The 26,937-nt window shown below is 40.7% G+C and overlaps 1 protein-coding gene across 1 annotated transcript in view; it reads left to right on the plus strand.

Annotated features, from left to right (window-relative positions):
* The window catches only part of GALNT9 (polypeptide N-acetylgalactosaminyltransferase 9), a 121,109-nt gene that overhangs the window by 30,888 nt on the left and 63,284 nt on the right, over nucleotides 1-26,937 (plus strand). The window contains exons 3-5 of the mRNA XM_065739080.1: nucleotides 15,014-15,180; nucleotides 17,194-17,368; nucleotides 26,672-26,869. Of these exons, the coding sequence (XP_065595152.1) occupies nucleotides 15,014-15,180; nucleotides 17,194-17,368; nucleotides 26,672-26,869 (540 nt within the window). The remainder of the gene's footprint in view (nucleotides 1-15,013; nucleotides 15,181-17,193; nucleotides 17,369-26,671; nucleotides 26,870-26,937) is intronic.

Below are 26,937 nucleotides of genomic sequence, written 5' to 3' on the forward strand. Positions count from 1 at the left end.
AGAAAAAAAATCTTAGAAGTATTTTGACCATTCTGATTGCAAATATGAAGCAGAGAGGGGGAAAACCAGAGGCAGAAAATCGACTGATTAGAATCACCTCTGGGCAACAGATTGGGATTGCTTATTGGAGGGAAATTGCGCAAGTGATGAAACTAGCTGAAGTGTTGTAATTAGATCCAAAACCAAAGTGTCATTGTGGATTTTGAACAAACCAACGGTAGTGTGTGTAGCATGCTCTGAGACCTTCTACAGGGCTTGTCCGGCTCTGCCCAGTTATGCAGTCAGAAATGTCCTCAGTCTGTGCTTCCCTACCAAGAGAGCACAGGAGCCTTTGTGCCCATGGAGATGTGCCTGCTCCGAGCTGCCTTTCAGTCTTGCCTGTGAGCAGAAGGGACTGGTGCAGGCTGAAAAAGTCCCTGTCCTGCTTCTTCTGAGTAGAGCTGAGCTCTGACCAGCTCACAGTGGACATATCTGTTGACAATCTAAATTTGCTCATACTACTGCCTCTGGGCCAGCTGTGCTTAGTTGTGTATCCCTGTGAAAGCCAAAGGCTTATAGCTGCAATTTGAGATGTATTTCTGTGAAGGACTGAGACTGGAACTATGCAAGCCCACAAAGGAGGGAAAGCATCCCCCACTCTTTTGGCTGGGAAAGGAAACTCCCTGTGGATCACAAGTACCTTAGCTAGACATTGCATTTGTACTCTACCTACATAGCTCTCACTGATACCTGTAGTCATTATTTGATTCCAGTTAGGAAGGTACTATAAGCCCAAGCCTTGCTGGAGAATGACTGTAACAGTGTATTAATTGGAAGGTGAACTTAAAATGTTGTCTCCAACATCTCAGGTTGCCATTAGGTCTTTGGGTATTTAATTGGTTACTCAACGCTAATTTTCTCCAATGAGAAGACTGATTGACACTATGATTCCATTTTCCAATAATAAAAACAAATCATTGAGAAACTTTCCAACCATTTGAGGACAGCTGCATCAGGAAGGTTCTCAGACTGCTTTTGCTTGATCAGCAAGAGTAGAGCTTGGCCATGAGGTAGGACCATGAGACTACTCAGGCTGCAGTCCAGTAATACTCTGCCTTCTACTCTTCCGCAATAGGGATAGGTAACTCCACAAAGTCTGGGTAGACAGTACCAGAGTTTTCTGCAGGGTAGGGCTCCTATCTGTCAGTTTTTTTCTGATACTCAATAGAAATTTTCTCAGCTTTTTCCCATTTAGATACATTATTGATTCTCTTCGTTAAGTGCTAGCTAGGCTTTCCCATTAAGTAGCAACTTTAATTATACCACAAAGTATGTAACATAGACCTCGATTATTAACACTGGTCCACTGGATAATGAAAGAACAATCAGAAAGTCTAAATTAAATAGAATTATAAAAATTAACAACCTTTTCCGAAAACTCATCTTACATTCAAATGCAGTAATTTTCTTCATGTTACATTTTTGCAGTGTCGTTTTGTATATTAATTGTTGAAGACGAGTTCTGCTTGACTGTCAGCACTAATAAATGTAGATTTAGTGGAGGCTGAATTTGATTAACTAGGGAGCATGAACAATAACTGATTGCAATGTTGTGTTTAAATGCAGTAAGACTGGAAGCCATTCCCTGCAATTTGCCTGCCTCAGAAAGTACGCTTGAATGCATGAATAACTTACCTAAGGAGGGTTGCATAACACTGACTAACAATTAGACGTGTAATTTAACGTGGTCAACTAGGCTGCCTTTATGTTCAGTGGAGGAGGAGGAGATGTGGAAACATTGTTTTAGATACACAGTATATTATGTCTTCCCGAGATCTCTCCCTCGGAAACCTAGGACAGTCAGTTTAAATGGGATTCCAAGTGAATTCAATACAAAATATTAAGAACTCTGAGGCATAAAGAAGCAAGGGAACTTCTGTATTAGTAACACGTGTTGAAAAATGATCTTCAAGAGTGGCGAAGTTGGACAAGCTTGCCAGTATTGGCAAGCTGGACAAGGTCTCTGTCCAATGCAGGGCTGGAGGCAGCATGGTTTTCAGCTGGAAGGAATGGGAAGGATGTGCAAAAATCTGCTTTTCATCCTCAGTTTTTCTTACTGATCATAAAACTAAATGTGTCTCGTGTGACCTGCACCTTTACAGGTGCCTTAAACACTGTTGCCACCTTTTTTTATATATTTCTTTTAGAGTGCAGTAATTTTCTGAGCTTGAGAGTTGTAATATTTTCATAACAGGAATATTTCCCCCTTGAGAAGAGCAATTGTGGGGTGCTGTCTTCAAACTGTATGTGTTGTTCTCTTGCAGGTAAGTATGTGTCTGTAATGCCGAGGCACTACTGAGGTCAGCAGTGACTTGCAGCTAACTGCCTGCAAATATGCACTGGCATCTTAAAGTTTCTTCCATGTTCCTCCCCTGGGCCTGTGTCTGATGGCTGCTTGCTCTCAGTTCCAGAGAGAGAAGGATATTCCTGTAAATTTCTGAACTGTCATGTTATGTTACACTCCACGGTATTACATTACAGAATAAAAAGAGGTAACAGAACTAGTCAGGCAATGAATTCAGAGTGGTATTTCTTTTTCTTTTATGCCATCTTACACGTATCTCTATTACACTCTACCTGATGTCCTTCTTACAGCTTTGAAGGAGTTCTAATGTTTTAGATGATGTTCTCCTTTTCTTGCTTAAAATGTGCATGCAAATTTATTTCAACAGACAATGTGAGGTACAGGAACATATTAAATCCAGTTGCCTTCATAATGTAATTTTAAAAAGAATCTATTATTGGTATTCATTGCAGTTGGGTCTGTTTCATTGTAAAAAAAAGTCAAAGTTTCAGGTCAAATAACTTAAAAGTTTTTTAGTTGTTGTTTGTGTCTTTGCAGCAAAAACACGAACGGGCCAAGATGTCAGACAGTTTACTCTTTTGTCTGAAATAAAACTGAATTGTGGACTCCAAGTTGATGCCATGTTTCATTTTTATAGTGTCATTTCTTGCTTGTTTTGTTCATGTCACTTGTTTTGAGTGAATTTAGTGCTAATAAAAATGAGAGACTCTTAAAGCTCTCCTTTGTCAGAGGTACTGGACTGTTGCGGGCTGCAAATGTGAGCTCCCTGTCTTGGGTAGCTTCATCTAGATGCCTTCCAAGGTTTTGTTTCTCTGAAATAGCACCTGCCACTTAAAAGCTGTTTGATAGTTTTATGATGCTGAAGTGTGGGCCTCTATTTTCCATTTCTCTACCTTTCTGAAAAAAATCTTGGCTTCTGTCATGTTGCCTCTAAACCTTCTGCTGCAGTGTCAGGAACAAACCATTGCCAGACCAGGTCACCTTGCTGGGTGAAGCTCCAGAACAGTTGCTTCCCATGCAGTCTGTGCCCTACTTTCCCTTCATTAACCGACTGGCTATCATGGTAAGAAATGATTATTCAGATCAATGTATTCAATCTTGATCCTTTTGGCTTCAAGAAATCCTGCAGCAGTTCTGTGCCCACCTAGACACTTCTCTTGAAACGTGGAACAAGCCCTGAGGATCTTCGTGCTTCTTCTGTAGAGCCAGAGCCAGGCCAGGCTTGGCTGCCTCTTGTCTGCCTAGGAGCATGCAAGTGACCCTTGTGGAGCAGTCAGCTTGCAGCTTATATTCCTTAGGCTCAGAAAATGCACTGTCTGTGTATAAGAGAAGGAGAGCAGTGTGTCATATGTGGTGTAAAAGCAGATTCCTGATTTCTCTTGTTTTTTGACAGTTCTGTGCATTGGGAGGAATAGCCTTGTGAGCGCTGGGGAAATTCTGCTGAGAAATTTCCTTTTGCACATAAAGCTTGTAATGGAACTTTAACGAGATGAAGTATTGTAAAGGCAGGGTCACGAGGGGAAAGCATGGTGTGCTCTCTCTAGTATATTGTCTTCATTCAGTGCACAAGTATATGCTCTGTCTTAGAAAAACGAGTACCTATGTCTGTTGTTAATGAGTATTGGAGGCAAAGTTCTCCTTTGCTGAGGAACTTGCCATGGGCTGCAGATTCTAAAGCTTAGAATCCTCGGTTCACTGTTCTGACAACCTGTGGTGTGTATATTGGCATATACGTGAAAACAGCATTTGGAATATGCTCCCAAGCAGTGTGTCTTACTTCCCCTCCCCCGAAAGAAAGCTGGGAGGTCTGAGCTCACCAAAAGATTAACAGTAGTGACAGAAGGGGAGGCAACAACTTTTCTGTTTTCTGCAGAGAACTGTAGTATAGTTGATGTATCACAAAGGAATCACTTAAGAAATGACAAGAAGGCATTCAGTGCTGAACAGCAGACAGACACATCTCTCCTTACGTGTCTGGATTAAACAGAGAAAATGAGGACGATTGCCATGCAAACATCAAGTGAAATCCAAACTCCCTTGGTCTTAGCAGCGCACACAGAAGGCGTGAGGCAACTTGAAATCATAAGAAATTTCATCTCTAATTTTATTACTTATAGAGAGTGCTCCCTAGAAAAAGAACCCCATGGGGTTGCATTTTACCTGTGTGAACTGCCTTCAGATTTCCAACTAGTCTCAAAATTAGTTTATTTTCTTTGCTCCAAGGGATGAGTATATTATTTATTCCACAATTCCAGCCTTCTGTTGCTCTGCATTTATTTATTTTGTCTTCAAAATGACCTAGCACTGTGCTACCCACTGGGGTAGTGTGAAGCAGACCTTCCTGGCAGCAATGGCAGTTCAGGCTTGAGTGATGGTAAAATAATTGCAATAGCAGGAACAATAATTAAAACAGTGCACTAAAATGCCCTTGGGTGCTGTTGCTAAGTAGGGCTGTACCCCTAAAATTCCAAAGGAAAGGAGTAACTTTTGGTTATCTCTCTCCACAAAGTGAACAGCTATCTCATGCAGCAATTGGAGTTAGCTTTCATCCCCTCCATGGACGTTCCTTTTGGACACAGTTCTCTCACAGGGTCATGATGCTTCTCACATTAAACTCAAGATAAAATGACATTGAAGCTTTACTCCTGTATTTTCTACACTGGCTGAAAATAAATACATGACCTACTGCTAGTTCAGTGGCTTGGTGTTATTAACACAAGTGTACCCAAGTGGTGAGGAATATGTGTTCTGTTTCATCATAGAGGAGCAGTCAGCTCTTTGCTGGACAGATCTGGGAATCTCTGGGAACAGGGTAGGGAAAGTTTCTCTGTGAAACAGTTTGAGCAAACAGCCTGGCTGAAATGTGTCTGTCTGTAGATGAGGGATGAAGGAGGACATGGCTGTGAACACAGCTTCAGTCTGCTGGGCAGACTGGTAATGGGAGCACTTAGTTCAACTTTTCTTTCTGGTGGTGAATTAATTTCACTCTTCAAACCCTGAGGATGTGACTTCAAACAACACGGAATAACAAAGGAAATTGCTTCTAAGCAGGCAGATTTGTGCAGGAGCAGTGCATGAATGCTAAACTGCAGAAATGGGAGTTAGGAAAAGCCCAGCACTTGTCCCTGGCCAGGTCAAATATTCAAAGTCACGCTCAAGTGCACTGCCTGGTCTAGGGACAGGTGCCTGATTTCTGTCAACCCAAGTGAAAAGAAAGCACACGCTGAACTGCTTTTTTTCAGAATTTGGAAAAGAGCTCATAAATATAGAAGTTCCCTACATGTTAAACTGTTTTGCTGTTATGAAGTGCATGCCCTAGGTATCAGTTTCATGCTAGACAGACAACATTGTTGGATATTTTTAAAATGTTTTTATTTCTAAACGTAACAAAAATGGAATCAAATGCAAATTTTCTGAAGTGCTTGAAATAATTAGAGGGTAAGAAACTCTTCTTAACATTTAACTTCTAAATGCATGAAATAGTTGGATACTGTGCTGCTCACCTCTAGCTAGCCTTTAATTTAAACAAAAGCCATAAAAGTGTGATTAGGCTCCAGTCCAATGAAACACTTAAATGTGTTCCTAGTTATAAGTGTATGAGTAACCCAGTGAAGATGAGACATGCTTAACTGCCTTGTTTGAATGGGGTATTTTGCAAAGTAGTTATAATAATCGAAGAATGATCCTGCAGTGTCACTGAGAAAGATGTAAAGAGGAGTAAAGTCCCATCAGCACTTCGGTATCCAACTGCTGTGAGATTTTCACAAAGCTGCTTGCCCAGTGATTTAATCTGCAGGGTCCTGCTCCTGAGCCCATGGAGTTCTCCAGATGTGCTCCATCATCTACTGTTAAAGAGGCACAGTTTGTCGTCAGATTCCTACCTCTGTCTGGTTGCAGAAATGCTCATGGCACATGCACCTTCATTTGTCCTCCCTGCCTGCCTGCCGTGCCTCTTCATAAACACGCTGCGACTGCTGCCAGGTTCCCTGCTCAATCTCATATAAAGCATCTAAACATCATGGATTTAATACTCCCATTTTCAGTGCTAAATCAATGTTCTTTATGCATTTGTTCTTGGAACACTGCTCTGTTTGAACCATAATTCTTCCCGCATACCATAAACTTGGGTCCATTTTCACTCTGATAGAAACCGATCTATTTAAAGCAAGAGGAAAAACCCTGTGATTACTGCTTAAACATTTCAAGGCCGTTACTTGTTAATCAAATAGGCTCCTGCATCACCTCCATGTGCTGAGATGTCTGGGGAAGCACTGCCTTTCGGGGCCACCACTGGCCTTGTGCTGTTGGGGCAGGGCAGCATTAAGAGCTGCTAGGTGCATGTTCAGCAGGCAGTGAGGGATGGGTTTGCTCCATTTATGACCGACCTTCTGTTTAGTTGTTTACTCCTTCAACCATCCTGTATTTGTACATAGATATAAAGAAACATTCTGCTGCATAACTGGATTTGACCAGAGATTAAAGCTGGTCTCCTGTGAAAAACACCAGAGCCCATTAAAGAAGAGATTGTTTGCCAAACATTGTTGTATGTCCTCCCGAGACCGTAAAAAACATTGTTAGCTGAAGTAATAGCGGAAAATGATTGCATTCCTCTGTCCTCCTCCTTACCACCTCACTGCAATGTGACAGCAAACCTGTAATGAAATCTGTGAAGAGCTCTGCAGCAGTTACCTTGAAAACTTTTTTATTGCCCTACATTTCTAGATAACTGTGATACTCAGCTTCTGTCCAGCTCTGAGAGCACCGGCTGAGGGATTGAGAGAGTCAGAAGTAACAGAACTACCTTGAATTTTTAGCATTAAATACTTGCAGCAATTTTTTAGTAGTCGAGGGTAACTTTCTGTATTTACATATCATTATCTGAATAACAAATAGCTTCAAGGATATGGCAAATGCTTCTCTGCAAATGGAAAAGAGTGACTTTACTCTTATACATCATTTATTGAAAATTATTCTTTTGATTTTATCTCCTCTGTTTGCTTCTCTTATGCATATCATTAGCTTGAAGTGTGATGGGTGAGACATTGCCCTAGAAGGTGGTATCTTAGATGTGTAGTCCGCTTTTGTGTTTCTGGGCTGTCAGAAATGCAGCAGAAGAGCTGACTCTGCATCGCTGCCTGGGGCAGAAGGACACTGGGCGGCAGGAGTCAGGTCTTAGTTTTGGCAGAGCACTGAGGTGTAAATTTGTTGTGTCCTATGTAGAGAATGTCGTTCCCAGAATTCAGTTTGAAAAAGTCATGCAAAAGGTAATGATTTCTGAATATATTTTGCTGATAAGAACTTGACATCAAATAACTGTTATTGTGAATTGGAAAAATTCCTTTGGTTTTGCCTTTTATTTAGTATAATTCCATCGGGTTCAGGGATGTTCATGTTGCAGTTGAGCTTCAAGTTCAAAGACATCTCCAGTCTCAAAGGAGAACTTTGTAAGAGCACCACTGTGTGGACAACACTTCTCAAGTTTTTACTTATGGAGGGTGCAAGCTAAAAATCCAGTGGGAACAAGGACCAGAATCGTTCAGAAATCCTGAGAACCTAAAATAGCTGTTAGTGTCTAATAAATCACCTAAAAGCAGAATAATGTCACTTGAAATTTAAATGGGAATCTTCTTTAAATATGTCTAGTGCCATTAAAAATAAGTCACATTGAGAATAAATTTTCTTTGGGGAGTTTTGAAGAGCAGTGGAAGCAGATTTCAGCTTCTCCATTAATTTGCAATCAGCCTAATGCTTTGTTATGCAGCATGCATCCAGCCATGGGCAGATCTGAATGGGCACACTAGGGGGTAGGGTGGGAATTTCTTACAGATGGAATTTCAAAACATATTGATGATTCAGGTTGTTAAAAAAAAAACAAACGAGGCAAATACTACAGGAGGGTCTGAACATGTGCTTTTACCCATTTTTGTGTTAATAAAGGTGTTTGTTTTAAAAGCCATTGGAACTAGTTTATAGTGTTGAGGTACACATAAATCAAGATATTTATTAGACATGCTGACATGTTTGTGGTATTGTTTCCCTGAGGAAGGACAGAAATATCTCACTGAAATACTGAGCTTCTCACTTGATATGTGTGGCAGCTGCTTTTGAGGGGTCTCACAGTCCTGAATGTAAGGGTTAGTGGTCTTTTCAAGTGGAGCCATCTTCATGCTGTGTGTTAATTGTGCACCTGTAGTCACCCATCAGTCACTTATTGGCAGTTGTCAAGGCTTTCTACCATGCACATAAAGTAATTTGTTTTTTGTTTTTTTTTTCTTCCTATCCAAACTAACTGCACAATGCGGAGAAGTTAGTCCCAGTTGCACTGACCTGGCATTTAAAAAGAAACAAAAAAGGACAAAAATGAATGTCTGATTCTCATGAAACCCTTTTCCAATGAGCACCATTGTAATTTCATGGGGAGCTTTGAACTACCTGCAGAGCTGCCAGTTTACCAGCCTGAAATGGTTCTTCCCTTTCTGCAAGTATTGCAGGAATGAAGATCCTGCACATCTGGGCATTTTCTATGGCAAGTGTGACAGAGAGCTTTCTAAGGTATAAAAAGACTGCTGCTGTTCTTTGTTCTGGAAATCCTATAGGCATGAGGTGCAGTTGTTCAGTCAAGGAACGTGCAAAGTCAGCAGGAACAGATGTGTGCTGGGAAACTCCTGACCCTACTGCAAGGGGCATCAGTGTGGTAGGGCGTTAATGCAGGATACGACACAGAATGCAACTTTTCTTCTGCCAGGTTGCGTTTAGCAACATGATACCTGTTGCAAAACTTTCTGTTAAAGTCGTAGGCAGCAAATTGTGGTAAAGCTGCAATTCATCTGAACAAACTGGTTTCAACGGTAGCAATGCCAAGCGAGCTTTGGAGAGTGGTTGGTAAGAACTAGTGGGTAAGGAATGAAAAATATGTTGTTTTTTTCTTCCATGATTTGCTTCTGGTCAATATTAAAGGACAGTAAGGACAATTTTCTTTGATAAGGTAATTACCACAGAAGCATGGATTTGGCCTGGTTTTTTTTTTTTTTTCTGTTGAATGTGGGTGATGATTAGACTTAGAATATTCCTTATTCTTAGAATATCCTTATTCCTTAGAATAAGGATAAGTGCATTAAGGATGCAAGAGAAAAATGCTGCTTTGAGTTCTTACCAACTGGGATAGATGTAAGATCTGTTGATTGTAAACCTGAAACTGGTCATCAGTATCACTGTGTACTAGTCAAATGATTTTAATAGACTTGCCTTGACTGCCTTGTAGCACGAAGCACTGAAGTACTGTGGGATGAGGAACAGACAGTTTGTACTGAAGAATGGTTAAGGAGATTCCTAAAATTTGATTGATGCAGTAAGTCAGTGTTAATGCCAATGTCCAGATACTGACATACTGGAGTGTCGTAGTGCCTGTAGAGGTGGAGGAAAAACTATCCCAATTTATTTAGCTGTCATTCAAGGGAGGAAAAACATTCTCTCCTCAAGCCCTTTGATGGAGCTGCCTAGACTAACAAATTTACAGCACCAACCAGAATTGCAATGTATCTTGCATTTATGCTTCCCTAAATAAATTCAGGAAGAAGGAAAAGCCGTTGATGATCTTTGTATATGATAAGTCAAAGTGAAGGCCATTCCATAATGGGAACACTGGGAAGGGGTACCCATGGTGAGTAAGCACTGATAGCCTCACCAGATTTTCTAGTCTTTTTCTGAAAGCAGATGTGGCTTCTCTTTTTACCTGGTTTGTAATTATAGTGGTCCTCTTCTCTTCAGATGTGCGGAGTATTAGTGTTCTGCCACTGCTCCCTTGTTCAGTTGTATTTATATTATTTAATTCTTGCTGTGCCATCCTTAAAATGCAAAACAGGAATAGAGAGTAAAAGTAGGCCTTGCATCCAGCTATTTACTATTTATTTTTCTTTCTGCGGGATAGAGGAGAAAAATCCATCCTCAACAGAGAGAGAACGTTATGGCATTACACAGTTAACACCTTCTTTTGGGAAGGAGGATTAACTAGGAGGGAGTTGGAGCCCTCTGCCTGGCAGATTCATGACCCATGAAGCTAATCAGTTCTGTAGCCTGTCACTGCTTTTTGCCAAGGACTGGCCAGTCTCATGAGCTCAGCAGTTGAGTCTCATGCTGGGGAAGGAGATATTTGCAACATGTCATACTGTCACTTTTTTGCCAGTGTTAAACAAAAAAGTAAAGATAGTTAATATCTGCACCTGGAAAGTTACCATTACACCTAGCACTAGCTGCAAAAGCTCAGCAGATTTCTGGAGAAATAAAGGAGGCATTGAACTAACCTTTAAATTTAGTGATTTAGCCATTGTAAATTGTCCATGGTTACTAAATCAGAGCAGCATTAAGGTACTAAAAGGTAACCTTGTACGTGAGAGTAATCTGAGCCTCTGGTTTAGCTGTATTCAAAATACACGTTGACCTGATGTTCAAAAGAAGTATTTGCCAGCACTAATGAAAAGTGTTCAATTATATTTTTAGTATTTATCTTTGTCGTTTCATTGGTCATGTATCCGTGGACCCCCTGCCCCCCTCTGTGGCTTTAAAACACAGACCATCCTGCAGCTCTCAGGATATGGAGCATGTTGAGGTTTTTTTGTGTGTCAGAGCTGCAAAGGAGATTTCTGCATGCCCAATCAAATTTGTGAAGGAGAGAAACCCACAATCATTTCCATCCCAGTGGTTCATTGGAAAAACATGTCTTGTATTAAATACTTTAAAGATTCATGAAGCAGCTTTAATTTTGTTTGCATTTCTTCCTGAAGGGTAAAGCTGTCAGAAATCTCTAAATGTATTGCCTAATCCATTTCTAAACTCAGTACATTAAGATCCGCAAGCAAAACTCATTTTTGGAGTTAGCAAGTATACAGACAGGAGAGAAAGCCAGAGAAAGAGAGTAGGAATTCCTTTCCTTGGTAATCCACTGAACTACCAGCACAGCAGTAGTGTCAACTGCTCACAAAAAATAGTGCAACTCAATTGGAGTGTAAGAGCAGCATAAAGAGAGGGCATATATTTCTGCTGGATCAGATACAAGTAGGGAAAATACAGCAAATGGGCAGTGAAAGCTCAGACAAAAGAAAATGTCTTTCTCTTTTTTGCCTACAAGCTCACAGACCACCTTAAGCAGGCTGCTGTTCAGCTGAACAGCTTTTGTTTTCTCATTGTCCCTGTTTCTAATCTATGACCTTTTTTGTGTTAGTACATGATTTATTTTCAAGGCTCTATTTCCAAGCTGAAGAGCCTTTCCTCTTTTCTTATGCCTGCACAGACAGTGCTCACAGTTGGGCTCAGGGGGCTGGCTTGGAAATGTTCATTTAAGGAACTGATTCAATTCAAGGGAAAGAATGAGTGAAAACCATCTCCAGGATAGAGAGAAATGATCTGACATCAAGCTCTCTATCATGTGCAAAGGAAATACCTCTGGGTTTCCAGCCAGCCTCTGCAGTAGCCAATGTAGAGCAAGATCTCTCAAAGGCTCTTCCCAAGACAGCAGCAGTACGCCTTAGGTTTGATGCTTAGCGTGTTGTATGAAAGGTGCCCAAAGGGCTGTTTCACATATCATGTCTAATCCATCCTCAGCTGGTCCATGGAAATGATTAGCCATGGCATCATCAGCCTTTGTTTGGAACCACCAGTTCTAAATGCATCCAGTGGTGTGTTTCTCTGCAGTGTGTTCATCTGCCCTGGAGAGATGCTACTCCTTGTGAAAAGCTCAAGTGATGTGCACTGAGATGGCTTATAACTGCAGTTTAACATCATGAGAACATTAAACATAATCTGTGCCTGGCCAGCTTAGACCTATGTTAACTGATACATAGGTCAAACGTGTGCTCTCTGTTCTCCTCTAGATCAGTAGTGCTGGTTAAATCAGTAATGCTGATTAGTTTGCTTTCGATACTGTAATTGTCCTTCTTCATCCAATAGCCACAGTTCCTAATGTGATCAAACTTAGTATAGAGAAGCAGAGGGCATGGCAGCCATGGTGAAGCTGCAAAGGGGCTGTAAGTGTACAGTGGCCATGGCTGTGCTTTGGTGGTGGAACATCTTTGATTGTGACTTGCTAATGTCACTGTTTGGCTCAGAGTGTCAATTGTCGTTTAGAGTTTCTTGAAACGAAGAAAGTATTAACTGTAAATTGCTACAGCTGATATCTAATTACAGAATACGTTGGGAAGCACTTGGGCAGCAATCCAACAAAGCACTTAAGCACCCTCTGATTTTCAAGAAAAGGTCCCTGGACTGGGATTGCTGGTGCTCTCAGAAATCATAAGAAGCGTTTGCTAGTAGACCAGTGCTTTCTTCTGACTAACTCAGCACATCCATCTTGTTTTCTGAAGTGACTTAAGGAGTTGGAAGTTCAAGGTTGACTGGAAGTCTTCAGGACATGAACTCCTAAATCATTGCTGTAGTTTGAAAAGTTTATTCAGACAGCTTCTTTTGCTGCTCTTCATCTTTCTGTAATAACTAAAACTATGGCAGCATTTAAACCACTGCTAAGTTCTGAGGTTTGCCTTGGCCCATCTAGATGTTTCTGCTGTTAGTTGTGTAACTAGAAATATACAAATGTGTAATGGTGAGAGCACTTTCCAAATAGAAATGTCATGCATTTTTCAGTTATGTCCTGCTAACAGGAAAAGGGGAGAACAGACAGAAGGAAAACTGCAGTGAGAAATGATGGAAATTAGCCCTGGATAAGAGGGATGTATTAGGGTGCCTTTTATCAAGAGCATGCCGTGTGGCTGTGGGTTCCACACCTGGTGTTCCAGTGCACTTCCTAGGTAAAGAAATACGTATTACTCCAGAAAGGCTCAGCAAAATTTCTTGATCAGAAGACAAATGAAGCTCAGCATAAATCACTGAGGCCTTGTGCTATTCCAGTGGTTCCAGTCTTTTCCTATACAAAATACTTTGGCCCATCTATCCGTGCCTTTATGCCTGTGATGGTTGTGTTCATCTTTCCTTCCCATTAATTGCTCGTCCCTCTACTCTGCAAGTGCTGCTTTCACTGCCCCTCCATTCTCACTGCACTTTCTCCTCCTCAGCCACATCCTCCTTGCCTTCTGCAGCTTTCAGCCACACAATTCCTTTGCTTTCTCTCTTCCCTTCTGGCTCTGGGTCCCTATGCAGGACTGCCCTCTGCCTTGCTCCACCCCTTGGGTGGGTGTACTGGTCTGATTTACTGGGATGCAGTTTGCTGTGTCCTGCTGTTATAAGTGAGGCTCTGAAGCCAATTGCTGTCAGATCAAAGATGTCCCTCATCAGGGGAAATCTTGCAAGATCCCTGCTTTTAGCTGATGTCTCTTTAGTGTTTGAAGTATTCTTAATGGACTTCTTCGGTATGTTGGTGTGGTCAAGAGGAAAATCACACTCAAAGAGAAATTCAAAAAGGAGGCTGTGCCAGAGTGCTCACACTTTCTGTAAACCTTTGTTGTTCTTCTAGGTGCATATTTAAATGGTGTAACACTGCAGATTATCCTGAAGCTCTGAGGTCTCAGTGGTGCAGGCCACCAAGTGAGCTGTCTTTAGCAGCTGTGTAGGCATGTAATCAAGGACAGGTCATCAGGTCTCTATGCAAATAGTGCAGGAATGGGTAGGAATTATAAATAATTGCACTTTAATAGAATTCCTGATGATTTCCAAAGGTGATCCAACGGTCAAGTGGTTGTCACTCTTTCCACCCCTGTGACTGCTGGTAGTGGAGAGAAAGAGTGATCATTATGCCAAAGTAACGAGCAACAGGTCAGAAAGTTTGATAAGAGCAGAAAAAGTAATTTCCTGTGATGTAATTAGCAGTATTTTAGAGAGGTTCAGAAATCACTATGGTAATTCAGAATGGCTTTTGACTGTGAGAACACGTGGGTTATTTTTATAGTTGGCCTTTTTGCTAGAGGGAGAGAACTCTCCTAAAATAACGCAGTGTGGTGTAGCAGAGGTACATGGGCTGTTATCTGTGATATCATGCATAGGAGGGAATAGCTGCATACTGAGGTGGAGCAAATTCATTTTGTGAATACTTCGGAGGTGCTTGTCTGTTAGGCCTGTTGTTACTGCTGCACAAGATGCAAAATAAGAAAGTGGTCAAATACTCTGTTTGGGCAAGGTTAGCTTTGTAAGGTCCTAGTTTTAAAAGGATGAATTCTAGTTATAGGTTAACAGGAAACTTTCTGATGAGTGGGATTGTTAGGGATTTAATTTAGTAGTTCAGTGGGTAGGGATGGTGATAGGAGGATGGTTGGACTAGATGATCTCGTAGGTCGTTTCCATCCTAATGAATTTATGAACCTATGAACCTTTGAGTGCCCTTGGAACACAAGCAAGTCATGGTCTTGTAGGCTTGCTTCAGGATATTTACAAGGAAGATCTTTGATACTCTTTTGCATGAGGTGTTTTTCACCCTTGAGAGATTGAGATCCATTAGAAAAGTATATACATACAGATAGGCTTTGCTTTTCACCTGGTTGACAAAAAGTTAGCTGCTCCTAGCAATGCTGCTGCTTTACAGTTTTTAGCCTGTCTTCATTTGATGTCAGAAATAAGAAAGCCTGTAAACCTCCCTATACTGGAGAGCAATGAAGTACGAGATGGCATTCTGCAGTGTATTTTGCCTCCCATTGGCTGCTTGGGTTTTGATCGTTCTTTTCTTCTCTTTAGGTGCAAGCAGATGACCTACCCAGATGACCTGCCCCAGATCTCTGTGGTCTTTATATTTGTTAACGAGGCACTATCTGTCATCCTGCGCTCTGTGCACAGTGTTGTGAATCACACCCCTTCACATTTGCTCAAAGAGATCATTCTGGTGGATGACAACAGTGACAATGGTGAACACATATAACCTTTCCTCTAAGTTTTAAGTCTTGTGTCATTTGTGAATGTGAAATACAAACTGAAAAGTTTTGTCACTTTTACCTTATATATTATTATTGTTTCTAATCTTTTGATGAAGCAGTGTTCAGTTGGTCTGTATTTAAACAGCTCGAGGAGGAAGCTCATATACAACCACAGATTGATGGCTAACAAGGCAGACCCTAATCTGGTGTAAGTTAATGTACTTCCCCTGAAGTCAGAATTTCCAAGAGTTTGTGTTTGATGAGGAGATGATTCACTGAGCCACTTGCACAAAGCTGTCAGTAAATATTAACTATTTATATTAGAAATAAATACTTTGTGGATAAACCCTGTTAACTTTATTGGAATCCTCACAGAATTAGTAACATTTGTATAGGCAATTTCTATATAGAAACAAACTGTTCCTCCAAATTTGTAGATCCCCAGCAATATCAATAGACCAAAAATTTGAGTTCTGTTTCCAGAGGAATATGAAGTTATAGATTCTCCGTGAAAATAGTTTATTTTACGTGGAAGCACACTTTGCTGCCATCAAATGCAATAATAGAATGGGTACAAAGCACAGCTGGCTTCTGGTCATGTAATTCCTTAATGTAAAAATAGCACTTCACTTAGAACCATCAAAACTCAGAATCTCGGTGAGCATGTAGGGTGTTATTGAGCGATGTATTTTACAGGATGGGTTGGAATTGCCTTTAGGATACAGATGATCAGCGATATTGTTGTGTCTTAAATTGTTTTAATTGAGACTTCTAGAATTGTTGCAGCTTCTAAATCCTGTTTTTTTAAAAAAAGCTCAAATTGAACATTTCCTCCACAGCTCAACAACTTTAAATCTTCCAGTTTTTAGTTGTTGTTCTTCTTCAAGACACCCAGATAGAAAGGACGTTGCAAAGAACAGATCACTAAAACAAAAATAAGCCTCAGAATATTTAGTTTTAAGAAACCTTTTGTCCAATTCTGCTTTCAGTTATTGCAGTGTAACCTATGGAGTAATTACATGGGATTACAAAGTGTTTCAGTCAGCATAATGCAGAATTGAATTGGGCTCATTGTTTCTCAGTGAACTCTTAGATGGCTTTTCTCTGTCATTCTTCTAGATAACTGGAGATTTATCAGGTCTTTTATTTGGATGGTAATGATTCTACTGTGTAACATAGATCAGAGGAATGAGGCTTCTCATGTCGTGGAAGGTTCCACTAGTTTTCCTAATAAATATATTTGAGTAAAAACCTCATTATGAGTAAGCTGTAGTGTAAATGAATTACCAAGCTAGATTGATTTTAAAAAAAACATAGTGACCATTTTAGTAATTTTCCTGTTTGTAAGCCTATTGAAATGAAGGAGTGAATGAGTTCAGCTCTATCTGTGGTTGAATGCCTGAAAATGAAAAAAAAAAAAAAAAGTCTATTTGAAATCTTCAAGATCCATTTAGCTTAACAGAGAAGCCTGGTATCACATAATATTAATTGCATTTAAGGGAAAACTTAGAATTAAGGGAAATTAATTCTGACCTGAAATAGATCTTGACCCAAAATCCGTTGAGGTTACTTTTCTAATTCAGTAAGAAATAGCATAAATCAGACCCTCAAAAAATCATGAGTAACTCCCATACTACTCTGCTCCCAGTTCAGAATTAATTATTCTACCAGGGGCCACTTGCAACCTAATGCAAATCATCAGAGATTTAGAACAGTAATTACTTATATATACTGAGACAAACCAGCTCTTCAAAACAATACTCAGATCCTTCATGCTCCATTCAGCCTTGGCTAGTCTAACAGTATATGCTATGATGTGTAAAGGATTTTTGGAGCTGGCGTTTCTGGAATTGATCCGTCCCATAGCTGTGATACCTGCTCTGTGTCTTGTGAAAGTGACTAAGGTTCTGTTGCAGAATAAATCAAAGTAAAACATAGCATTACAAGGCTGTGTTGCCTCCTTCTGAATGTTTGTGGGTTATTTTTTTCTTTTTTCCCCTGCAGTTGAGCTCAAATTTAACCTGGACCAATATGTCAATAAAAGATACCCAGGTCTGGTGAAAATAGTGCGCAATAACAAACGAGAAGGACTGATTCGAGCCAGAATCCAAGGCTGGAAAGCTGCAACCTCTCCTGTTGTTGGGTTCTTTGATGCTCACGTCGAATTCAACATTGGTTGGTAAGTCCTTGGCTGTTTCCACAGGGAGTGGGGAACATCATACTATTACAATTTGCCCTGTGTCTCAAAGGCTGTGAAAAAGATTCTCTTCTCAACAGGGGAGCTGAAGAACTGCATGGATGAGACAACTATAGGCTTGTGTTTTCACATTAGCAATTACATTTGAATGATATCTGTGATTATTGCAATACTGCCAACAGTCTTCTGCAGTGGTTGCAAGATTCATAAGAAAAGCGTTTGTCCCTGCTCTAGTAGAGCTTAGTGGAGAATGAAGCCATTTAAACTGCAATGAATGCAAAGCCTTGTCTGCAATGAAGCAAGCAAATGTGGACATACCATTAAGGAGGCTCTGTGCTCAAGGCAGATGCATGCTTCCAACTACTTTTATTTAATCTGCTTGAGATTTTCTTTCTTCCTGCAAACTTGAATATAAATCTGACTTCCTTGTGAATTTTCTTACATTTCCATTTTGGAGGAAATACTGATCTATCTCCTGTATTTTTACTGGGACTTGAAATTAGTGTGCCTTTCCTCATCTCCTCCGTTTTGGAAAGATGTAGCACCAAATTCGATCTTAACGGACCAGATCTGCACGTGGACTAAGTCTTTGCAGCACCACTTAGTGGCCAATATTTGGCATTACTAGAACCTGAACTAGGACCTGAAGGAACTGATTACGCAGCCTGCTGAGAAAGGGCTTTTGGGACCTTCAGTATGTAAAATGTGTATTTACCAGAGAGAGTCTGGTATTTGATAATGATAATGGAGGGTTATGGTGGAGCTGATTATACTCTGCAGTTCTGAGAGAGATCCCCAAATTAAAAGTAAAATTAGCTCTACTTGCAGCCAGAGAGCAACTTAATTGCAAAGGAGCAAAGTGCTTATTTTTATATGTTCACGAATGGAAGATGCAATAAAGTTGGTCTTGTAGTGGACCTGATTCACCCTATTTTTGTCCCATTAGAGACTATAATAGCAGCCATAGTTGGTTTTTTTTTTTTTGTTTGTTTGGGGTTTCTTTTAGAATATTAAGGCATCAATTTATTTACTTTTAAGGCAGGTGGATCTTGGAAAACATTGCAAAAGTTGATGTAGGGTAATATCTGGACAGAACCAGAGGCTGAAGCCTGGTGCTGGAGAGAGACCACTTACTTGGTCCTGAGCTGCAGGTTCTGAGCGTTGCAGGGAATTTTGTTACCCATTCTGTACAGGACATTGATATCTTATTGATGTATTCTACCTAGAGAAACTAGGCAGCAGTGTCAGTAAGCATAAAAAGGTTTTGTGGCTGCTTTTAGCTGCGTTCGTTGATTTCTTTTTAAAGCTTAATTTGCATTAATGTCAGAAAGAGTTGAAATCAGCATAGCAAGTTCATGGACTACTCAAGTAAATGAGTGTGTGTGTGTATCCAAGATAAAAAGTGTTTACGTTTACTGCATTCTCCCTGATGTACTCTCCTTTCAACAAGTCTCAATAATACTATTGAGCCAGTCTGTGCAGCTGCTTTGAGACCACTTGGCTTCTGGAGTAGCTGCAGAAGATGGATGAGAATAGCAAATGTATACCAGAAATGTAATAGATCCCCTCGTTTGAGTCTCACGTGGAGGCTCAGTGTGTTCCCTTCTTGTATTTCCCCTGTTGTTTGGGGCTGCTGACAGCCATCTCAATCCTTGTCCTATCTGTTTCCTCCTAGTTTTAATTCTGCCCAGCATGGATCATGTGTTTGCCTGTCATTTCAGTTTTCAACTCTTCTCCTTTTACTAAGAGGGACTGGAAGGTTTCCCATGTGGTTTGCTTTATTTTTTTCCCACCAGGTTACCAATACCCTCAGTGAAGATCTCTACCAACTTGGTAGTCAGGAGAGAGTAGCTTGTTAAAGCACTAGCGTCCTATTCTCCTGCTAAGTCTTATCCTGCATGAATATTTTCCCCTGTTTACCAAGTGTATTCACGTATTCAGTGGCCACATGGATTACTCCCACTCAAAGCTGCCTATGGATTATTTGTGAGGCAATTAAAAACCAGCCAATTCCTTTAGCACAGAAAAGAGCATTAACTTTCTGTTTGGGTTGTGTTCCATCTAACAGTTACCTGCAGTGTAATTTTAGTCTTCCATTCTGTGGCTGCTTTACCTGCCTAATCAGCTGGCAGATGAATTCTTAGGGAATCAGAGAAGGACTTCATCACTTTCTCATGAAATATGCAGAACTCTGACAATAAAAAAAATATAATACATCTTTTCTTTAAACAATATTCACCCCATTATGAGTGAGCTCTTGCCTTGGGTCACACAATAGCACTTAAAGGCTGCTCTCACAGCATAACTCTCTAGGGTCATTTCTTCTAAACTGAAAAATAATCTGGTAGGATATTTAAAAAATACTCTACAACCTGGAAGGTTAAATTAACTATTGAATTATTTATTTTACTGTGCTTAATTGCTGCTTCTTTGCTTCTCAGGTGTTCAGATGTGTTAGCACAGAGCAAAGAGTTTCTACTGACCCATTCCCCTTAAGACTTTTGGCAGTGGGAGCTAATACTGCTGCTGTGACAGCAGGAGTGGAGAGGAATGGAAGCATGGGAGGAGGCCAGTGTGTAACAGTTTACTGGAAAGGCAGATACTACAGTTTTCACAAAAAACATCTCCCTGGAAAGTTGCATGTTCATATCTGAAGAGAGATTTAAGTTTGTGTTGTTTGATCTTCCTTTCATTCCACTGAGCAGATTTCAGTACTCCTGCTCTGACTTCTGTGTTAGGTCCACCTGCTGTGCCTGAAGAACTACACAAGTAACACTGAGCACAGACAATTGCATCCTGGCTGCTAATTACATTGCAGAAGATGTAGAACATACTGACTCCTGTCTTCAAGAGATGGGAAAGAATAATATGACGGGGAGGAAAGAACTTCACTACATTATATCTGGGAGCAGGAAAGAAGAGATAGAAGAAATGGGATGTTAATTCTGTCGATGAGAAAAGGGGTGCATTGAATGAAGGAGGGCAGAAGTCAGCAAGTGAAAGGCAGAGACCACAATATATTAGCAGCCATAAAGAGGATGCTAGGAGCCGTAAAAGAGGACATAATTATAGAGTATTATACTTGCTTTCCAGCTTAGGACTTGCTTTTGCACATATCACAGAAGTAGTATTGGAGGACTGAAGGGAGATATGAAGTAGTGTGGTAATTAAAATTTTGTCAGACAAAGGGGGAGTTTTTCAATAAGGAAGCAGTAGAGTAAGAGCATTTCATAAAAAAATTTCAGTATACCAGAGAGACAGAGACAGCCTGACATGAGAAAGAAGACCTGAAATATAAGCTCAGTATCCATCTGTCTGTGCTACACACAGCCCATCATTATAGATTATCCCTGAAGTTGTCAGTGTTTTAAAAAGATAGAAAATGGGGACTTTAAGAAACTAAGAAAAAGAGCTAACGTTCAAGATGCCAGGTGTACAGATAGCCCCTTGCTGATACTATTTCATACTGTAATATATACTGCAATTGGCCATAGTGGCCTTAAGCAGTGGATTCTTGAGAAACTATGTAATAAAGAAAGTTGCTTTCCTTCTAATCCTTCTGCTTTTGGTTTTGGTTATCCCAAATGCTTGATAGTGGAGTCATGGTTACACATCTGTAGGACAAAGACATAAGAACTTACTTCCTATGAAAGTTCCCTTCATGTTTTCATGTGGTGCATTGGATGCCAAACTCAACCAGCAGGTAAGCTCCCTGTCCCACCTGTTCTAAGTGTACTCATGTGGCTCTCTGGGGACCTGCTAGGGCCTGGGCAGCTCTTTCCTTGTAGTGAGAGAAGCACTGAAGATGGTGAAATTGTTTGCAGTCCTCTTGGGCAGTCCCTCCCTTGGGATTCACACCTATCACTGCTGATCAGGCCACACTCCATTGCAGCATCTCCAATAGCAAGCTGAGTTTGACTTGGGAAGGAAGTTCTATTTATGCAAAAGCAAAGCAAAAGGGTATGTCTTTATTAAAGGAGTTTTTCCACATGCAAAGATGAATTTCAATTTGGTAACCAAATGGAATATACATTTGAGATAGCAAAAGTGAACTAATATTATATGAGTAAAGAAGTCAGCATGCAGCATGTGTCACGTGGGCCTTCCACATCCTTGGGCCAGTGCCAGTTTGCATACAGAGAACACCTAAGAAAAGCAGCTTCAACTATTCATCTACCTAAACAACCTGGATTGCTCATTGAAGCATACTCATTGCTTTTCAGCAGTGCTGAGAAGAGCCGTTCAGGTTTGGCAGCCAAACAGCTGATCTTTACTCTCCAGCAGGCATTGAGCTGCACTGGCTCTGCTCTGGCTGTGGGCTGCAGGTCTGTACCTCCAGGGGCACACAGGGATGCTGATAGAGATGTCAGGTAAAACAGAAGAGTAATTTCCCCTCCTCTTTCAGATTGAGGAAGGGAGTATGATATATATATATGTTATGTATATATTCATTATGATATTCCTTTTTTTTTTAGTTCTCTTAACACTTATTTACAGGAAAGGAATTCTGCATGAAATATTCTTCAGATGGCCTCAGTGCAGAATTATGTACCTCTTTAAATCTGCTTGTGTGCATCTGATAAATGTGTATTGTCAGTAAAATGTGAGGTAGTGTATAACATCACATGCCAAATAAGCTTTCAGCTTACACAGCTTCTTTTCCTATGTTTTTCTTTTAAGTTTTTACTTAAAATGGTAACTGACAGTGATACAGCCAGAGTAGGATAAAGTGTTAAACCCATTGATCCACAAAATCTAACAGATGAGACCATTTTGTCTTTCATTTAATGTCATACAATGACTCAAGGAAGAGTCCTCGCAAGTAGAAAAGGGAATTCTGATTTGTGAAAGGGGGAAAAAAAATTGTTTTTTTCATGTTCTTTTTTTTACAGTAAAAATTAGAATGGTTATAATGGAGAATTTAAAAAAATAGCATGTTTTATTGCTGTGTTCATTTTAAAAAGTCTGCTTGAAGTCAGTAGGTGGCTTTACATATTTAAGGGGCGAATTACATATCATGCGTGCTGAGGAGCTCATTACTAACTTGTTTTCACCTGTTTCTTTTATCTGGAAGAAGCTGTTATTTTAAGCATTGTAAAAAAAAAAATCAGACTTCCCCATTGGCATGAACTCTGACAATCTGATAAGGATGCAAGATAGCATACAAGTTTTGTTTGCCCTGGTGTCTCCTGGGGTTTGAGCTGTTCCACTTTGGCCCAGTGTTAAAGAGAGAATGAATATATTTTCACAGAGAGACTTACAATGGGATTAGGGAAGTGAGTATGATCACAGGATGACCCCTGCCTTCGCTCTCAATCTTCTCATAGACTTATTTTCAACTTGGTTAAATTCTGCCTTACAGCTCTTTTTCTAACTCTAATATTTATCTCAGGAGCATTTACACACTTCCAGCATTGCTGGAGCTCCCATAGAAGTCAACATGGGTGCTCAGTACCTTGGAAATTCCATACTTGGACCCCCAGTTTTCTCACTGGTGGGTATGATACATGCATGCTGCAATTAGAGAAATGCTAAGCAGTCACTGTCAGATCAACACATCCCTTTGTTGTTATTTTGGTCCTTTCTTGCCACAAATCCCCCAGGACAGTTTCTGCAAGGAGCCACTTACTGAAACACCTGCTGTGGGTGCTCCTACCAACGTGGCAGTGTGTCTGTGGGGGGCCCACCAAAATTAGGGTAAAGCCATATGCTTTCTGGTGTTTCACACAGGAGTGAATCCTGGGAGTGAGACATCTGCAGTGTATTACTGTATTTCAGGAGCTGCTTCAGAGAAAGAAAACCCAAGTGGAAATAGCCATTAGCTTAAGCAGGGTGTTAAATTTACTGTTCTCTTATGACTTTATCCATTCACTACCATGATATTCAGAGAGGGAGGGCCCCACTGACAAATATATTCTTTTAGATGAGATAGAAAGGAGGAACTTCTTTGTCACTCAAGTTTTAGACCAAACTGTTTTTTGTAAGGTGGTGGAAGGAAAAAAAAACACAAAGCTGTGTGAGACAAAGCCCTCCCTAGAAAGATTAATCTTGTGATTATGTTTAGTTTACTGAAATTTGTCTTGACTACGACTATGTCTGGAAGAATTTTTCCTCTTGCTCCAGTAAATAACTTGTTAATCTTGTTATAATAATAACTTGTATTTGATACTCTGTACCTATACCTTGATATAAGCCAGGAACCTAGTTTTTTTGTTTTGTTTTGTTTTTTTGCATCTGTGAAAAATAGGGATGAATCTGAAAATTCACATGTGGCTTACCTAATCAGGCAGAGCTGAGTCCTGTCTCAAAGCCACGTGAGGTAAATAACTCCCAAGGATGGTACTTCACAACAAAATAGTATAGATGATAGTATATTTTGGGTAGTTCTATATAGATGGGATACAAATAATACAAAAGAGATGATGGCTCACCTTCAGGATGACAAGGCTCACAGGGGACTCCACATAGGAGGGATCTCCAAGAAGAGAACCTTCCCTGGTGGTGGTCAGCCCTTAAATGGGGTTTGGGAGAAGTGGAGCCAGGCTCCACCCCTTCCACTCACACAGGTATATCACCTTCACCTGTGGCCCCATGGCTGACTCGGTGCTCACCCCAGGTGACCAATCAGTGGTTCAGGCTGTGATTCAGCAGTTCCCATACAAGCCATCACTGGCCATGTGGAAAGGAAATATTCCAGCCCCATACTGCAGCTCATCAGCACAGAGTGGTGAGCTCATTTGGACTTCAGTAACCTCTTCCACTCAGTCCTTTTTCTCCTGAAGTTGCCAGGAGCACCTGACATCTCCAGATGCACAGTGGAGATGACAAAGCGTGAGGAAAGGAAATAAATGAACTTTGGTGTATGTAAAGGGGATGAGTAAATCCACCTAATAATGTAGCAGCTTAAAACGAGGAAAAAAAATTAGAAATTTCTGAGAAAGATTTAATGATAATCCTTTCAAAAACCTGAAGCAGTTAGTCAAAGCCAGAATTACCAGCAAGGTTGACAAAGGATTTGATGACAGCGCAGCTCAGCCTACAGACACAAAGCTATCATGTAGGTCTGCTGAGTACAGCAGAGCTGTTCCAGGGCTGGACTTTGCTGGCAATGAGCAGCAACTAAAAAGAGACTTGTATTTCATGAATTACCTAAGATGAGCAATGTAAACAGTCTGTTACCCTTTCCTGTTGAAGCTTGTAGTAGTACTTTATTAGACAGACTGGCCATTGCCTGGGGATCATGGCAGATAGAAGAACAGCATTGGGCAGTGTTGATGGCACAGAGGGCGTTGACAGAACCTGGGATTTGAATGCTCTTGTATGGCCCTTTGAGATGCTCTAAGGCTTGGTCTTTGAATATTCCCTAACTATTTCTGACTTCCCTGACTAGACAAGACAAGCTAAGAAATCTCACAGGTATACAGTGTCAGCTGAGAAGTCACTTCATTCTGAGTTTTGCCAAGTACCAGAGAACTCAATTGGATTTTCCCATCCTATGTATGACTCTGCTCTCTGGAGTATGTAACCCCTCTACCCTGTGATATCTCTTTTATACCAAATCTGCTAAAGCAATGTCCAAGAGCTTCAGAAGTAGGTCCAGTAATTTTTTTCCCCATGACTGAAAAGAGGAGGATGCCTCTGCCAGTTTATCAGTGGCCTGTCACTGATGACAATGTTTGGTATTTTGAAGGCCCCTTGTTGATATTATAAGTGAGGATTTCTACAGCCATGCATGGTGGCACTTGATCAGTGGTGGGAGAAATGTGCCTGGTTAACATCTGCCTCTAGGCTGATGAACATAGAGTTATGGAAAGGACAAGCTAGATTCATTGTTTTGCATTCTTTCCTTTTTTATTGGAGTTACAAGAGTTCTTCTGATGGACACACACTGGGTTTTAAAGCAGTTAATCTCTGAACTATAATCTCTTATTAATAGTCAAAGCTGCTCAGCCTGATTTGGCAGGTCATATTGGCTCTGTATGGGGGTGCGCATGTGTGACCTCAAGACTTTACAGACTGGCATACCAAATAATGCACTGCACCCCTGGGAGGGGTAAAACCAGAGTGTGATGTCACCTAAGCAGTCAGCAATCACAAAAGAAGAATGTTTTGGCCATACCTGAGTGCAGAGAAAATGCTATTGTCCTACAGTTGAGATCAGAAAATTTGTGTTAGTTCAGACCGAGGCAATGCAGAAGGGAAATGGAGGTTGAGTTAATTTCATAACTTGTCCCTTTCATTTAGCCTACACAAGAATTTACACGGTAACAAACAAAATAGAAGATAACAGAACATAAAACAACCAACTTGAAAGCACGAAGGAATGATTGCCTTTTAAGCAGCAACAAAAATGTAAAGAGAAAAGATCAGTGCTCAGCTCCTACTGCCTCTGTGAATCGCAGCAAACCCCTTTCCCTCAGAGAAGGTATATGTGAGAGCTCTGCGAAATCTTCAAAGTTTGTTTCAAGGGGAAACAGTTTCAAAAGAATGAACTGATGGCTGTTTCTAATGCTGCCTTGAGAAGTGCTTTCCACCCTTATGTACGTCTGTTACCTTTTAGGATCAGTTTCTCTCAAACTTCTTAGCAATTTCAGACTGCCTTGGTGAGAAGCAAGTGGTATCTGGAATGTTTTGGGATACAGCTTCTGTTGAAAGCACGTCGACGTTTTAAAGCCTTTTGAAATGATGGCACATTTCCTGCAGGTTGCTCCTTTTGTACCATCTGGCTATTGAAACCTTCTCATCACCAGAGAGGTTTTAGAAGACATGATACAGCCTTGTTTGTCATTCAAACAAGGTCCAAAGGAGTCAGTCCTTCAAAACAAGGGTTTAAATTTTTGAGTAACCTTGGGATTCATTCTCTGTTCTGCATTTTGTTCTTTGTGCCTCATCAGTTAGAGGCATGCTGGTGCTGTGGACATTAGGGGACTGTTAGTGGTTACTCTGGTCATGGTGACTCTCTACACTTGCCCACTGCAAACTGAAATGTTCCTCAGGCAGAAGAATACACCTTTGGTAAATGTTGTGTTGTTAAACACGGAGTGGTACAACTCCATAGGGGCAATAGTTTGTGTGAGGCTGCTACATGAGTAGTGCCATGCCAAACCCTAGCATCTTTGCCCTGTGACAGCAGCCTGCATTTGATCTTGCCATGCTTTGTTATGGTCTGCCATCTCACTGGATTACTGCTCTCAGTATTAGAGAACATTCTTTTATCAGACTGCAAAGAGAGGCCCAGGATAACTGGATGGCTGCAAAACATTTTTCTGTTTTTATTATTCTCAGGGTGGAACCTGCACTTACCCGGATCAAAGAAGATAGAAAGCGGATCATCTTGCCAGCAATTGACAACATCAAATACAACACTTTTGAAGTGCAGCAATATGCCAATGCAGCCCATGGCTACAACTGGGGCCTCTGGTGCATGTACATCATCCCACCACAGGACTGGCTCGATAAAGGGGACGAGTCAGCACCCATCAGGTAAATCTCTTACGCACCGTCACTTTGTGCTAACAGCATCTCCATCTCAGCTGTCTGCCAAGTGGCAA

Source organism: Cyrtonyx montezumae, unplaced genomic scaffold, assembly GCF_038088225.1.
Source record: "Cyrtonyx montezumae isolate F1298 unplaced genomic scaffold, pur_monq_1.0 scaffold_23, whole genome shotgun sequence".
Taxonomy (NCBI): domain Eukaryota; kingdom Metazoa; phylum Chordata; class Aves; order Galliformes; family Odontophoridae; genus Cyrtonyx; species Cyrtonyx montezumae.